General features: G+C 39.7%; 1 protein-coding gene across 2 annotated transcripts in view; it reads right to left on the bottom strand.

The window, feature by feature from the left end:
* Positions 1-1022: 1022 nt before the first annotated feature.
* STIMATE (STIM activating enhancer) overlaps positions 1023-16667 on the bottom strand; it is a 33226-nt gene continuing 17581 nt past the window's right edge. Inside the window, exons 3-8 of one of the 2 annotated variants that reach the window (XM_061458347.1) lie at positions 15069-15164; positions 11744-11865; positions 5009-5121; positions 4057-4134; positions 3045-3194; positions 1023-2299 (exon numbers count right to left, since the gene is read on the bottom strand). In XM_061458347.1, coding sequence (XP_061314331.1) covers positions 2183-2299; positions 3045-3194; positions 4057-4134; positions 5009-5121; positions 11744-11865; positions 15069-15164 — 676 coding nt within the window. In that variant the 3' untranslated portion in view covers positions 1023-2182. The remainder of the gene's footprint in view (positions 2300-3044; positions 3195-4056; positions 4135-5008; positions 5122-11743; positions 11866-15068; positions 15165-16667) is intronic. The other variant, XM_061458348.1, reaches the window with a different exon arrangement.

Raw genomic sequence — 16667 nt, 5'->3', positions numbered from 1 at the left:
GTGTGTGCTGCTCAGTTATCTCTGATGGCTGACGAGGACAGCAAGGGCTGGGCAGTGTTGAACAGCTTTATTTCACTACCTGAAATAGAACAAATCCTACGCTAAAACATTAAAATGCTGACATCTGCAACAAGAGCCAGTCCTAGCTGTTAAGCCCCTTCCAAAAAGTGAGCTGTATGAGACTATTCTGTGGATGAAAATGAATTCTTTGAAGTACTGTGCTTTTGGAGATATGCGCCCGCCCAGTGGTACATAGTCAGTGAAGATGCAAGTCACAATCAATGAGACAAAAACCCCAACAAACAACCCCTAAAACAGAGGCAACACTGATTAGGGACATATTCTAAAGGGGGGGGGGGGGGGAATAACTCAATTAAGCTTCCATTGTCCTTAGTTTCTAGATTTAGTCTAAAAGAAACACTAAAACTTATTGCAGTTATTACATGTCAGTGCACAGTAACAAAGGTCAGTAGCTCAACTAAACGAGCAAATATTAGGGTTGGTAAAATGTCCCGTCTAGCTGGCTGGGCACCTGAAGTCTCAGAGCACTCTGGTCACCTCAGCAGCCAAGCAATGGAAAGCAATGCTGGAGTAGTGAAAATAGGTACGGGAGCGCACAGTTCAGTATTTACTAAGGCCCGTTTAAGTGGTCTGGATAATAAATCACATTAAGACCTAGTAAATCTATAAAAAAATGTAAAAAATCTTAAAAAGTTCTGAGCAGTTTTCCAATGAAACTGTTTGGTTTAAGGCTTGGATCATTTCTGATGTCCAGATACTACAACAGATTTGCAGTTAAGGTCTGTTGTCACCTCTTTGACACATCACCTTGTCCTGCACAAGGTTTAACTGAGCAAGGAAAGCTGTCAGAAACAATCATTGAGAAAACATGCAAAGCTAAAGGATGTCACTGAAAACATGCTTGCTAGGTTTCAGATCAGCACGTGTTGTCAGTTACGAGAAGACAGACACTGAAAATCACAGGAATTCTGGAGTAACAATTGTGTTATACCTCTTGGGGGTTTTCTTAAGGACTAAAGGATTATCAGACTTTATGGAAATTAAACAGGAGAAATCTTTTTTCAGGATATTAAAAAGAAGACTGCTTTTCCAACAAAAATCAAGGAACAGAATTAGTTGCGATATTACAGCACAACTGCTTCAGTCAGGTCACCGTCTTGTACCATGGGCCCTATATAACAAAAAGCATAAGGAACGTTCCATCTCTTCTGGGTCATTTGAGAGGTATGCACAAGAGACTTGCAGAAACAAATAATTACAGTCATCCATAGATACTAGTTTCACAAATAACCTATCACAACAGATTTTTGTTATACACTAAAGTGCACGTTTGTCAAATATGCAAACACCACCTCCTATTAAAAAAGGTATTGTCAAATTATGTGGTCAGAAGCACACTTAGAACTGCATTTTTTTGTGGTATTTGGTGACTTCAGCACTGACAGAGCTCTTCTCTCTGCAATCCCTTTGTCTTAAACCAGGACACAAGGATAAATAAGATTTTTACTACAAATCTTTTGACCTGCTCTGCACAAAAAAAGGGAACTGCACCCTTTTTTCTGACAAAGAGAATCTTTAAATACAACTGTATGAAAATATAACTTAAATATAAAATAGTCAAATAGATTTGAGGAGACTTGGAAAAAAATCTTTGTTCCACCTATTAGTTCCATAGGTACCCGGTAGCAAGTAAACATTTGTACTTAAAAAAATAACATTAAGTTACAGCTTGTAACCATAAACTATTCTGCTCTAGGAATTATGCTGCAAAAGCCAGTTTTAGTAATAAAACACACTCCTTTAACTTAGTTGATTCTGATGCCTTTTCGAGAACATCTTAAACTGCACCATCGGTAACCACAAGTGAAAGATTGCTGCATCTGCTTCCTGGGATCTTCTCTGATGTGTCAGATACAAATCCCCTTAGCGACTAGTCCTTAACAACGCTGTATTTTTCACACATGATGGAAACACATTCTTGCATATTGGTCAGTGTGTCTGTAGTGCAACTGAACTGGAAGCCTTCCAACCATCTGCGTTCTGTTGGTAGACCTTGCTTTTAAGTCACTTTGTATGAAAAGGGAGACGCAATTGCAACATTAAACGCCACCGACTGAAGTTTTTGCCATGAAACCTGCAAATACACAGGTCAGGGAATTTGTCATACAGGCAGACCAAAGCGATGCTTCTTCTTTTTAATGGGTTTTAAGTTGGTCAGTCTACGCAAGTCCTCTTCAGCATCTGATTCCTCCATCTCATCGTCTGCTGAAATAAGGATCTAAAAACAAATTACAGCTTCTGAGTAACATGGATCAAAGTCACACCCTTTCTTCGTTCTACTTTTAACCTTTTTTCATGCTTGCAAAGTACCTTATTGTTTACTCAAGAGCAAGCTTACAGAACACAGTTTGGCTTTACTGTCAGTACCATCAAACAACATCAGACATCCCCTCTGGAACCTCTAGTATATTTCAAAGAAAGATGCATATGTATTAATGTCTACTAAAGTCACTGACTCTAAACCCAAAGAACTGATAAAGAAAACCCCATATAAATAGTACTGTCTGTAACACAGAAAAGTTATGTTAACCACCTAAAGCTAAAACAACTTACCTTCCAAGATACCACACATCATTCATCTGAACTGAAAACTGCCCACTTAATATAATTTAAAACAAAATTATGCTAAAGCAAGGATATAAATACTTCTCCAAAGTCAGGACAGTTGCCTCCACCAGCTTCTTCTCTTTAAGCTTTAAACTCTCTAAGCTAGAATTGTCTATTAGTTTTGTATTCTGTGTGGGCTTTCTCAGAAGCATCTGTAACACAGTTCACCTCTGATATTCACACATATTATGATGTCTTCCTGCTCGTCTGGAGAGAAGATAACTACCATTAGTGGTGCAACAATGCCATTCTGCTGAACTGGATTTCAACTGCAAATGCTAGGAACTACCATTAGAAGTACATGAGGGATGAACTGGATTGATACTGTATTAATTGCAATAATTAACTGTACATACTTCTGACTCTGACTCTTCATGTGATGCTGCTCTCCTGTATCGGACTTTACTTCCATTTCTTGAATCTTGTCCTGCTTCCTTTTCTTCAAGTTTAGCTTTTGTCTTCCCTTTCTTCATAAGAAAATTATCTACTACCCAGAACATTAATGCCTGTTAAGGACAAGGGAGAAGCGACAGTTCAGTGTTCCTCAGAGTAGTACATGTTCATTTAGTCAGTATTTGGATAGAATTAGGAAAACTTGGCAAAAATTGTGAACTGGCCAAACAGGTACAATCTTTTACAGGCATAGCTGATTACACACTGCATGAATGCTCTAGAAAACAGCTACTTTATTCCTTTATAGGACAGAAGAAAATAAGAAAAGTAGCTGTTATTCAGAGTGATCATATATTAACTTTTCACGTAGAAATGTGGCCGGTTTAGACAGACGTCTTAGCACAACAGACTTTAGGTTCTCAAAGGATAAAATCAATGCTTGAACAAACCGATGAAAGAAAAGAAAACACACCGGCAGTTATTAAATACAAGGACACCCACCACCTCTGGTTCTAGGCCCTAAATCCCAGATTGCTAGGAGAGTTTACTTTGGGAAGGATGACTGCTCACTTGCCCTTTTCTTCTGCTCTGTCATAGGCCAGCCACTATTTGCTATGGTCAGACACAGGATACTTCACAGAACAGCTATCCATAGACCAACTGTTTCCCAAAACAAATTTCATTGTAATTTTATAACCTCTATGGCAGTATTTCAGTATTACATTCAATCTACTGAAGTCATCATGCCAAAGAAGCATTTCTGCACCTCTCCTGAGCCTGGTTACTTGGCTTAATATGGATTTCAGCTTTGTAAAATCTACGTAGCCAGACATCTTATTCATTCTTTAACACCCTTCCTCTTGAGAACTTAAGCACCAAGGTACACTGTGCTTTAAGGACTAATGTTAACTAACAAACACACGGCTGAAAGATATCCAAGTAAACATCTCACAGAAGCATGAAAGTTGTACTAACATTAACAAAGAAGGGAACTATCAGCATGACGATAGCCAGCTCCAGCTGGGGGTTCTCTATAGGGTTCAATAAAGCTACCTGTGAAAAGAAAAGGATCAAGTTCAAATCATAGCAGCATGTGCACATAACTGGATTAGTAAGTGCAATTGTTCATGTACCAGCTATTGCTACAGAAACAATTCATATGAACCAAAAAAGGACAGCTTTGCAGAAAAGGAAAGTACTGAGGACAGCTTATAAATCACCACAGATACTAAGCGGGGCTGGCAAGAAACTTCTCTCTGTCACGTTTGTTTACAGAAGTCTGAAAAGCTGTGTTGGAATCATCCCGAACATTTCAGAGCTGCACGTTCCCCAGGAACAGAATTCATAAACAGAACAGAGATTTACAAAACACACAAGATGGGTCCCAAAGTAGTCCAGAACGCACAATAGGACTCACTGGTTTTAATGGGCTATAACACTAGGCACTATTACTTTGAGTAATACATTGCCCACATTCTGTCAAAATTATTCGTTATCAGCAATGGCTTCACTAATCCATCGCACAGTCTACATCTATTAAAAAGGTCAAGCAAGGAAAATCCGTTAAAATACTGCAAATCCAAAATAGCTGTAAGTAAGGGTTAAAGAATTAAGAAAAAGAAGAATAACTTTGGGGCTTCAAGAGCACTCAGACAAGGAGAGAGAATAAAATTTTAGATACTGCAGTATATAAAACCCCCTCCAAAATATGGTGGGATGCTCCTGGCAATGGATGCCAGAAAGCCGAAGTAGTAGCCTTAACTAGTGTCCTAATCCAACAAAACCAACATACCAGTACCAGAGTTACATGGCATTGACTGTAGATAGTTATGATGCTTGAGCCAAACCAATAAACACTATTAGAAGTCTATTGCTTTACAGCTTCCACCTGAAATTCGTGTCTGTAAAATGCTGTAAAAATACAAACCTCTTTCCACTGAGGTATAAGCAGCACTATAATGATGATGGTTTTCTCAAATGTCATAATCAATATGTACAGAGCACATTGGCCCACCCAAGCAGTGCACTGCAGTGGGTCACCTGCAGGAAAGAAGAAAGGTTCTATATATGCACAGGGTTGATTTGACTTCACAGTAAACATTTTAGATAAGCAGTATAAGAAGAGGCAGGGCAGCTATGTCCTCTTAAAGTGCCTTCTCCAGTCTCCTTGGTGCTGCTCCTTCCCCTCCCTCAGCCTCACCACAACTTGCAGAAACTATCAGTTAGAACCTGAATGTAACAGGACTTTATCCAGTTCAGCAGTACCTGGTTATACGCTCATTGTTTTACATAATGCTGATGAAAGCAAGACAGACATGGCTGTGTTACTTTTGTTTCTCATCAAATTGTTATTCTTGACCCTCTACCATGAAGCATTAAGTTTCTTAATAGGGAAACATAGCTGAAGAAAAACATATATCCCTTTAGTCTAAGCAGAAAGGTGAAGATTTCTGCTGTTCTCCCAGTGCTACCTTAAACATATTTTTTTCTCTCTACAAAGTTGGTTACCATAACTAACCAATCATAACTGAAGCAACAGATGCAAGAGATGCTATGAAGAATTCAACTGAACAAAAAAATTAAGATGATCACATTTTAGTTTCAATCTGAAAGGGTCTGAAACTCTACAGCACTCATTGTGGCAGAGTGAAAACCTGAGTCTATTAAGTTATCTGTCAGGACAGAACAACAAATATTTGAACATGAAAACTTATGTAGACTACTATGAAAGCAATGAGAGAGGAAAGGACAAAAAAATAAAGGGATAAAAGAGGACTGATAAGCCCAGCAAGCTTCGCAGGTGAGGTTAAAGCAGCACTTCACTGGAAACCAAAAGGAAGCTTTGGAGGGAGGTGTTAGCTCTTTGTTCTTCACAATAGCTTCCACATCTTCAAAGCCAGCTTAAAACTCACGGTCTGGGGATGAACAATTAAATAAAATTCAGATGCTTTTATGTATTTGGAATGCAGAGTGGAGAGTTGCTACTTCCTTTTCTGAAATATTTCTGAAAGGCTTTCAGTATTAATACCTGGTAACAGTCTTGAGAGTTACTGTTTGCTGCTTAAATGCTATGAAGAAAAACATGAATCAGACTGGGGTCCAAACCAAAGAGAACTTTCTAAACAAGTTTTACAGTAAGAGCTAGCGATCAACACTCAATGGCCCAAGAGGGAAATGGTTTAAATGTTCAAGTTTTGCTGTTATACACCAGAGTTTATAGCTTCTGTTTAAAAAAAAAGTTAGAAAATTGAAGAAGGGAACCATCAGTATCTAAGCTGAGCAACTGTGATTCTGCTGAAGACACAAGGCCTGAATCAGATTTGAGAATTACAGCTTAGCAATTAATTTCTATACTCCACATTTTTATTAGCATTCTCTAGCTTTATTAACTACCTTTAGCTACAGATCTACCACTGAAACTTTACCGGTTTATTCTAAGCTCTTTTCCAACCTGTATTTCATTTATAAAAGCACAGACAGCTATAGCAATTTGCACCTATTCCAACTCTGTCACATGAGATTTCTGAACGTCCAGGAATTGTGAAACTCTGTATTAAGAGTGTTGTGTGCTATCGCCAGTGAACGTTTTGTTCAGTGGCGGTTTTGTGGGGAGGGTTGTCTGTTTTCCTTGGTGTATGACTGAAATTAGACATTGCATATGTTACATTCTACCTAAGGGTTTTGTGTGCCCTACTGCTTCTACAAAATGATCTCTCAGCTCTAACTACAAGCAGGGACACAGGGGTGTTCTTTACTTTGAATTTACCAAATCTTTTGACAACTTCCCGAAAGCACCCCTGTAGGTAAGTTGAGGAGATACGGATTGGATGGGTGCATGTACAACGCTGACAGAAAGCAAAAAAGCTTTCACAGGGGCAATGGTTAAGCACTGGAGTAGGTTACTCAAAAGGGTTCTTAAATATTAAACCATGGATAAATTAAACGCTGGACTGGAGCCACCCTGAACAACCTGCTGCAGCTTTGAAGTTAACCCTGCTTCAAGCAGGAGGCTGAATCAGGTGATCTCTGGAGAAAATTTCCAACCAAGCTTTTTTTTACCATTTTATAAACTGTGCAATTCAAGGGGAAAAGTGGAAGTTAATAACATCACCAAGGAGGTGCTCCCAAGAATATCTGCGACATTTGTACATTCAAAGATTCAAATTACAATGCTCCTGCTGAAACCATAAAGCTCCACTTTCTAAAGTCTGACAGTCTCTCAAATTCTGATTTTATACCAGTCACGTATGAACTACATGTCTAGAATAAAACAGCAAGTCAGAAGAAATCTTACTGCAAGAAAAAGTGCATAAAGACTGAAACCAAAGAAACGTTGAATCTTCAGTGGCAACTGCTGGGCAGAGAAAAACTAGTCTGTAGTAGCATAAGCTACCTGCATCAGCCACTTTGCAAGTTCATGTTTACAGACAGCTCTTGAACAAAATACCTGTGATTCTTCTGTCCTGGAACTTCTCTCTGTTGCTCAAATCCCAAGAAGCTTTCTCAAGAAAATGCCAAATCACAGAACTACTCCAAAATAAATTACAGAAGTTTTAAAGTAAGTCCCATCTACCCCATACGGCTCTGCAAGTCACAAAGAGCTAGGAGGGAAGAGATGCATCAAAGGCAATTTCTAAGCTTTGCCATCTGAGAAGCAAGGACAAGGAAAGAGACCACAGCACAATTTAGCTGCCAATAGAGCTCGTTGTCCCCAAGAGGGATTTGGTCACCTGTTTTCTACTCACAGCAGCTAAAGCAGCCTAAGACAAGAAGGGAAGGAGAATGCAGGGAACATTCTTCTTGCTACAGATCATGACTGTTCTTTACATACTCAAACATATTAACTGATTTTGCACTTCTATTAAAATCCAGCTGCTGATGTAAGGAATCTGAAATCACAAAACTGGAAATATGAAGACAAATCTAATACTTTTAAATGCTGACATAAAAAAGCCCTGGAGGGAGTGCCATGCTACTTTGTTCAGAAATGAGCGTGCAGCGCTGCTTTGCGGTACAAACAGCAGCCATTTATGAATGCTGGTATCTGGTATCTATTCTTTCCTTGAGGCATTTATGTTGAAAAACTGTCCTCCATATAAAGAAGAGGCTTTTAAAGCCAGCAGGACACTGCTATTTTTGTGACAGCTTCAAGTAGTGAATCACCAGGGATCAAGTAATAGAGCTAAGAAGGGAAATGAGCTCACAGTGAGAATTAACTTGAGACAAATGATTATTTAGGCTCTAGAAACATAAACATGGCTCAATCACAAGAAGAAACTTGTTAGGGGTGTGGGGGAGACACGGGACTGCTGTTTGCCCCTGCTTGCAAACAAACTAAGTCACTCTGATCTCCAAGCTGAGGACTTGACTTTACCACTTCAGACAAAACACCACAAGTTTCCGATACCTCTCAACAAGCAGAGCCTTCACCACCCATGCATGCTAAACATCCGTATTTCATTTCAAAATACTAAGTCTAAATACACTTGCGACCCCACAGGACTAAACTTTAGCTCCCTCTTCTACCCTACTTCATTATTTTAAATAATCTTATGAAAAATAAGTTTTCTTGGGGGCAAAGGGAAAAATTTTAAATAAACTGGTGACATGAAGGTTGTTACATCAGAAGCAACAGCAGTATTTAACAGGGCAGCAAACAATCCAATGCAACTTGTCCTTTCAGGCAGATTTCTAACATAGTCTAACCCTACTAACCTCACAGCCATTACCAATAACTTTCCATCTGCTATTTGTCTTTATACCAGAAGGCTCTCCCACATGATTAACAGAAATCAGATTTACAATATGGTTTTTAATAGTCTTTATGATGGCTTGATTAAAACACCAACACACTAAGGCTGGGACAGCACGTTAATGAAGATACAGAAAAGAGTCACTAATAAAATGATCTGATATTGGAAAGAACAACTAAGTAAAGAGGACTCAGACAGTTTCATACGTAGCTTACACACACACACAGAAATACTTCGAATCATAGAATAGTTAGGGTTGGAAAGGACCTTAAGGTCATCCAGTTCCAACCCCCTGCCATGGGCAGGGACACCTCACACTAAACCATCTCACCCAAGGCTCTGTCCAACCTGGCCTTGAACACCGCCAGGGATGGAGCATTCACAACCTCCCTGGGCAACCCATTCCAGTGCCTCACCACCCTCACAGGAAAGAATTTCCTCCTTAGATCCAATCTAAACTTCCCCTGTTTAAGTTTGAACCCATTACCCCTTGTCCTACCACTACAGTCCCTAAGAATAGTCTTGAAGGCTGCTATGAGGTCTCCATGCAGCCTTCTCTTCTCCAGGCTGAACAGCCCCAACTTTCTCACCCTGTCTTCATACAGGAGGTGCTCCCGCCCCTGATCATCCTCGTGGCCTCCTCTGGACTTGTTCCAACAGTTCCATGTCCTTTTTGTATTGAGGACACCAGAACTGCACACAATGCTCCAGGTGAGGTCTCACAAGAGCAGAGCAGAGGGGCAGGATCACCTCCTTCGACCTGCTGGTCACGCTCCTTTGGATGCAGCCCAGGATACGGTTGGTTTCTGGGCTGTGAGCACACACTGCAGCTGGCTCATGTTCATTTTCTCATCAACCAACACCCCCAAGTCCTTCTCTGCAGGCCTGCTCTGAATTTCTTCTCTGCCCAACCTGTAGCTGTGCCTGGCTTGATAAACAAGATCTTCTGATTCAGAATGATAATAACAGAGCAGTTGCAGCCCACCTCCACCACAGAACACAAGTAACAAGGTTCCCTTGTTGATTTTAAGGGCTGAGTTGCTCCATTCACAGATGCCTCACAGCTAATTAAAATAAAATCAGGTTCATTTTTGAAGTCAGTAAGAGACAGAATGAATACACTCCCCATATCTTCCCATCCACACAGACTTCTTCTTGTTAGAAGGACATGAAAATGAGAACAGACTACAGAAAAAAAAAAAACAGAATGCTATTTCTTAGGAAGAAATAAAATCTGGTATTTGATGTGATTACAAACACCTATGTATAATTTTAATAGATACACCAAGTTTCTTTACTCTGAGTGGAAAGCCAGTTTTATATGGGCTATAATCTGTCTTTAAATGGCTTCAATCCAACCAGCTATCAGAAAATAGGACTTTGGGCAACAGTCTCAAAGCTCTGTCAGAAGGGGTATCACAACAGTGTCTCAGCCCTTTCCTTGCCCTTTTCCCTTCCCTGGGCATTGCTGCTTATTTAAACCCTTAGAGACCCAAGTCTGGAGACTGATCTGGGGGAACTATTTACTCTTCTACATATGGTGAAGTTTCTGCTCTCTGAATCAGTTCCATGAAGAGTCAGATGTTCACCAGGCCAAAGAAAAGAGTGTATATACTGGACTGTGGCGTGTGGCAATAAAAAGCAGATAACCAGAGTTGTGACACTGCTGATTTAAACAGCTTGAATGGCCACAAATGTTACCCTAAAAGATACACATTAAATCTACATAAATCTAAGAAAAAAGAAGAAAAAAAGCCCTAATGGTGTATACAGTTATTTCTCCTAAGATAGATGCTTGTCATCACCACTATTTTAAACCTCTGGCATTAAAGCAAATAGCAGTTAATGCTATTCAGTTGTAAACTTCCCAAGCTCTTGAAATAGTTCATCTTGGCAAGGCCTTTACTTACTTATTCTTAATTCTGTCAGCCACTTAGGATCATTAAAACCGAAGAAACCTACAGATCCTGAAAGCCTACCACCGATAACTATGGAATTGCTATGAAAGCTTTTACTTATCTTTTTTTTCTCCCAAACCATAGGGAATTTTTATTTGTTTCTCTCTGATGAAGAGCCATAACTGCTGTCTTATGAGGCAATCTCTCCACCCATTCCTATCTCAAGGAGCTTCAAATGTAATTTTTAGCATCTATACAGAACTTCCATTCCCCACCAGCCAGACTAAGCAATCTGAAAATACCAGGTTGAACAGAATTAAATGTTGATGTGTATGATACTCATTTGCACCTGCAAATCCACAACCTGTGCACATCAGTGGACTTCCATGGCTAACATAACAGAAGATAAACCCCACAGCTTCATGTGAAAGTGATTTCACTAGCCTATTCCCTAGCCTGCTCGAAAGACATGCATTTTTCATCAATGATACAAACCCTGCATGCAGGAGTTTGAGTGATCACTACTTTAAGACAAGCACAGGTCATCCTGCCATTCTCTTCACTGAAGGTACGTGGCTGTTCATTTTAAAGAGGGCTGGCAGAGCTCTTAGCCCATATCATCAGACAATGGCATGCGGTTCAGTGAAGGCTTTAATAGGAAATGACCTTCCACCTATCATTTATTTAAAAGTGCTTCAGAGTAAATGTATCAGGCTGTTCTTTTTTCCACGACATCAGCCACTATCGCAATTTGTTCACCACTCCCAGAAAATAAAAAGGATGTTCAAGCAGTTGGTGTGAACTTGCTAAATGCTTAGAGAGTTGCTGAGCTTTCTAACGCAGAAGATGCATGCCGAGATACAGAACTTAAAAGAACCCTTATGAGAAGTCAAATGTTAAGGTGACCATTATAATCACTGTTTAACGATTTTAAGATGAGTTAACCATTAGCTGAAATATTCTGAGATTCCATCCTGAAAGTCATTTCAGTGCAAGAACAGAAACATTTACCATATTCACCAAAGCGAAGGGACTCCCACTGCTGCCACTCCACAATGCTGCTGACTGCACGTATACCAATGTAGATTAACAGCATCCCTAATGTGGCATCTAACAAGAAGTTGATAAGGTACCTGAAAGGAAAAATGCAAAAGAAAACAAGGAGCAGGGTCCATTTTATTCAAGGTTTAGGGTATTTTAACACCGTGATGGCTAGAAGATCTGTACATATGTTGAGAAGCCAGAATATCGAAAGTAATAATTTACCAGCGTCCATAGTGACATTATTAGCCTAAAATTTAAACAGGCTTAGCAGAGTCTCAATATTTTGTTTCTGTCAATGTTAAGCTCCAGCCTCTATTTTCATGTGTGCACCTATGTACTCTGTATAAATGCCAATATTAATTTTACTCCTTTAAATTAAATCCAGATTTCCATTTCACCGTTGCTCAGGTCACTCTGCATGGAAAGCCTGCATCTGAGCAAAATTAAAGGAAGAAGAGGAAAAGGAATCTTACTTCTGCTTCAAGCAACTGGAGATCACTACGAGTTTCAAATTAATTCTTAAGTTCATTAAATGGTTCACCTGAAATTCAGAGCATTTTGTAAGTGAGTCTGGTTTTTATTTGCTATCACCAAATGTACTGAATGAAACAGCAGGGGAGAAAGAGCTAACTATAAGACACACAGTAAATCCCTGCTACTAAGATTCTTGTTTGGTAATTCCAAACAGTTAAGGTAAACTCTAGAGCTATAGGAACTTATCTGCACAGATAAAAATAGCAAATCAGAGAACTGTGGGCTTTTGCTAGCTGTGGAGCAAATCCCTGCAGACAAAACTAGGAGAAAATGGAAAGCAAAGAAAGGGTATGTGCGTTCAGATCAGTAAAGGAGCAGTTGCTCTGACCCCCAAAATCCCATTCAAGAGCAGCTCACGAATACAAATGAAGCGCTCATGCCCTTATTCGGCCAAGACTTACCCATAAACTTTCAGAAAATAAAATAAAAATAGTTATTTTCTAATAGGAGTTGTAATGAACTTCGTATTGGACAAACATTAAACCCAAAGTTTAGGGTTTGGCAGAGGAACGGCAGCATTCACAAGAACACAAGTCATTCTAAGGCCACAAGGGGCTGCTCTAAGTCTACAGCAGTAAGGCAGCCATGAGGAGCAGGGAGAAGAGATGTGCCAACACCTATTTCACATCAAATTACAGAGCAGGCCAAGTACGCCCGATATTCCCAAGCACATCAGGCTCGGGACACGTAGGTAACATGCTCATTCTGTCATGCACCGCATTAACCCTGCTCAGGTGTCACCGGGGCACTGGCACTGATAACAAAAGCTGCTGCCACTATCAGATAAATGCATTTGGCTGAGTTCAGTGAGTAAAAGGCTGGGTTCATACAACCTTCCCCGTGTGCCGTGCACAACCAGCCCACTACCCTGCACTACACAAGGAGGGTGCTGTTTGCTTGCTCTGCTTAAAATCCTTCAACCAACCACCCAGGTGTTTCAACAGATGTTTTATCAGCTTTGCTATTATCACACACCTGCCTGAACTACAGCACTGCATTTCCAAACCCAAATGGCAACTTCCAATTGTAGGTTTTGTCCAAGCTTTGAACCATGATGCTTTCCAAACGTACATTTTCTGGGTTTGCTCTGAAAACAGCCCACAAACTACAAACCAGGAAAGAACAGAAAACTACCCATGTTTGAATTTCCTCAGCAACATTATTACTATTTAAAGTCACAGACAGAAACATGGCTTTTACTCACTGATTTTGACCCACTTGGCACTTAGAATATAATATTCCCAAGAAACACAAGTGGCTTTGGTTAATACTACATCCTATTTTTTCTGCTAACAAGGAGGACCTGTGCCCTTGTCCAAGAAATTATATTGTTACCCTGAGAACAGTGAAGAACAGCTCTCTGCCTCACCCTCTTGGTCTGTATCATGTTACACTTACATGAAGTGCATTTGAAAATAAAGCTATGTAGAGCGCACTAAAACGTGTAGAATGGAACACGTTAGGAAGCCTTTCATTTTGAAAACTCAGCACACAGCACAGCTATTGTCAATTTAAAAATACTCGAGCTCTACCTTTAAACGCTGACACTTTTAGGCGAGCTGGGGTAAGCTTCCTCAAATATATATTTCAATATATAAAACCAGAATGAAAGCAATTTGCACCTGCCAGTTTTTAAACCTATCAGGGTAAGCAAGGGAAAATCCTACAATGATGCCTGATATTACTGTAACCCTCAATTATAATTTAAGCTTTACCATTATTGTGTTAAAACAAAGGCATTTTCCCCACCACAATGGTTTATGGAGGGAAGAGAAAAGCAGTGTTTTACTTGGTGATTTATAGCGTATAAGAACGCAGAAGAAACTGAGGAAGAATAAGAGAAATAAAACAGGCTTGTGAAGCAACACAAGCATTTCCTTGGGCTGTGTAGCTTCTTTGTTTAGGAAAGGACAACAGTGAGCAGATGCCATTGAAGGATCTGGATTGCTTTTAAAGGGCACATTATCAGGCTTTTTAAAGTAATTTCACAGCTTCTATTACCAGGAACGTGTAAGCTTCTTTGAGCATAAGCCCTATAAAGAACAAACCCAAACAATTACCATTTGCTTCAGGAGCTCCTGTAAAGAGCCTGGCAGGGTCCTAGTCATAAAATCTTCAGGTTTAATATACTACAGTGAAATGCTTATCTACTTAGTCACACTGCTCCAAGCGTGACATTGCAAGATTAATTTGTGCACTAACTGCCTGGGTGCAGAGCAATATTTCCTGTTTTAACCTAATGAAATAATACTGCAGTAGCTACTGTAGGGTTTAGAAGAAAATACAAGCATGAATGATTTTTGCTAAGGATCCTTGAAAGCAACCTGACTTTCTATTAAAGTCTTGTTGCATTGAACAGCTGGAGGTCAGCGGACACAACTTCATATTCATTTCCTTTGGTCCCTAGCACCTCCTCCAGCAGACTCATGTTACAGCCTGCATCCTAAATCCTCATTCATTAACTGGAGGGGGAGAAGCAGTAAGAGTTTACTCTTGGTCTAAAATATCTATAGACAGCCTCCCCCCCCCCCCCCCCCCCCCAAAAAAAAAACCACCTCTCTCAGGTCCTGCCAGCTGTGAACTAAAAAGAGCAGAACTCTGATCCTTGATTAACTCAGGTTAAGGCACAGGTTTTTGAAAGTGATTTCTACCATGAAAATAGGTTGCTCAGCCCTGTCTTGCATTATTGCCCAGGTACACCACCAAACACAACTGCAGAGCTTCCATAAAGACCAATATTCCGAATTTAAACACTTACAGTGAACAGGGGTCTTCTTCTGTAAGGTCTGATAAATAGACATTTGCGAAGTGGATGAATAACATCCCTATGGCTTGCTTGGAAGTATCTAAAAACCTGTACGGAGTCAAAACAGTTTTTAAGACAGACAAAAACGTTTACATGACAGCCAGACACTGCAAATTTATGTTAATTAAAATTCCATCTCAATTATTCATTTGTTTTCCTCAAATGAGACCACTAGAATGATGAAGTGCCCCGGAATTTAGCTTGTTTAACAATGTTCCACTTTAAATTCTGCCCCCTTTTTTTCCCTGGAACATTGCAAACAATAAACCAAATCATACTAACTTGAAACCTTACCATTGTAAATTTCAAGTCCAGAGATATCCTCTTGGTATCATATGTATTATTCAAGAGCTAATCCTCACTAAACCTAGCTAAGTCTTTAATAACCTTGTGTAAACAATGAGGATCCCAGTCTCATGAGATACTTCAGTCCCTTTATGCATTTTTAGCAAGTTTATGGCAGGGACAAAACCAACATCCTCATCATGTGCTTGCTGGTGAGCAGTTTAATAGCTGACTAATAATGAGTCGTTTAGCTAGAGTACCTTGCTAAAAAGCTAACATCTTTCAGCCAACAGCATGAAGTGGTCTCACCGATTTTTATCTGTAGTACAACAGCTTAGACCACACTACAAAAGAATTACAACCTTGAAAATAGCTTGCTATTTTCAGGGAAAACCAGAAAAAAGCACTTAAGCACTGATTCAGTATTGACTCCAACCCTTTATCATCACCCTTTGCACAAAACCAAAACTCCCAGTGGATGTTTCATTGGATGTTTCATTAGATGTTAAATAAAGGGATTGTGTAAAAAGTATTCTGTAGGCACGAGTGTGTTCTTTATAACAGACCAACACCCCTTCTGTCTGTTGTTTCCTGGTCTAAACAAAGATCCAAACGCCCAACAGATACAAACATTTTATGCCTGAATTCATCTCCCCTCCCTAATAACTTTGTCTTAAACTTCATTCTCTTACATTCATTGCATGACACAGAAAGCAGAGTGTTGATGAGGCAGGAAGCCAGTGAGTTCCTTATCTAATCAGTATACCACACTATAAATAACAATAAGCAAGTCCCACAACAAGACTCATTGCTTAAAAATTAAGGGTTATCACCCCACTTATCAGAATTTCAGGCTGATGTAGGCCACAGTACACAAGACTTTGTATTTATTTTTTCAATAAAATAAAGGTCAGGGTTAGTTTTGAAAAACAGCATTGTACGAGATGAATTTAAACCACTGAACTCTTCAACAACTGGAATGACTGCTTAACATTCACCCCAGTCTCAAAATTAGTACAGGCTGTGCTGGCATTGCTACAATCCAACAACCTTTAAGAAGTAATAAAAACAAATCTACTTTTTAGACCTTGCTTCTCTTATAGCTTATATATTTATATCTTTCATTGCACTGTTTTCTGTATTATGTATAGCAGGATAGCTACAGAACATGGAATTTTGTTTAAGCCCAGCTGAGAGCTTCTTGTAAGCTTATGGAAGTTTGCACATGTTCAGATGCATCTCCGGGCAACTCCAAGTTTCCACCTT

The sequence above is a fragment of the Pezoporus flaviventris genome, unplaced genomic scaffold (genome assembly GCF_033815535.1).
Source record: "Pezoporus flaviventris isolate CSIRO_AGI_PZ_B2104156 unplaced genomic scaffold, CSIRO_AGI_Pfla_v1 ptg000026l, whole genome shotgun sequence".
Taxonomy (NCBI): domain Eukaryota; kingdom Metazoa; phylum Chordata; class Aves; order Psittaciformes; family Psittacidae; genus Pezoporus; species Pezoporus flaviventris.
Note: the sequence above shows the minus strand (reverse complement) of the source record. Positions and strands in the feature narration are given on the sequence as shown.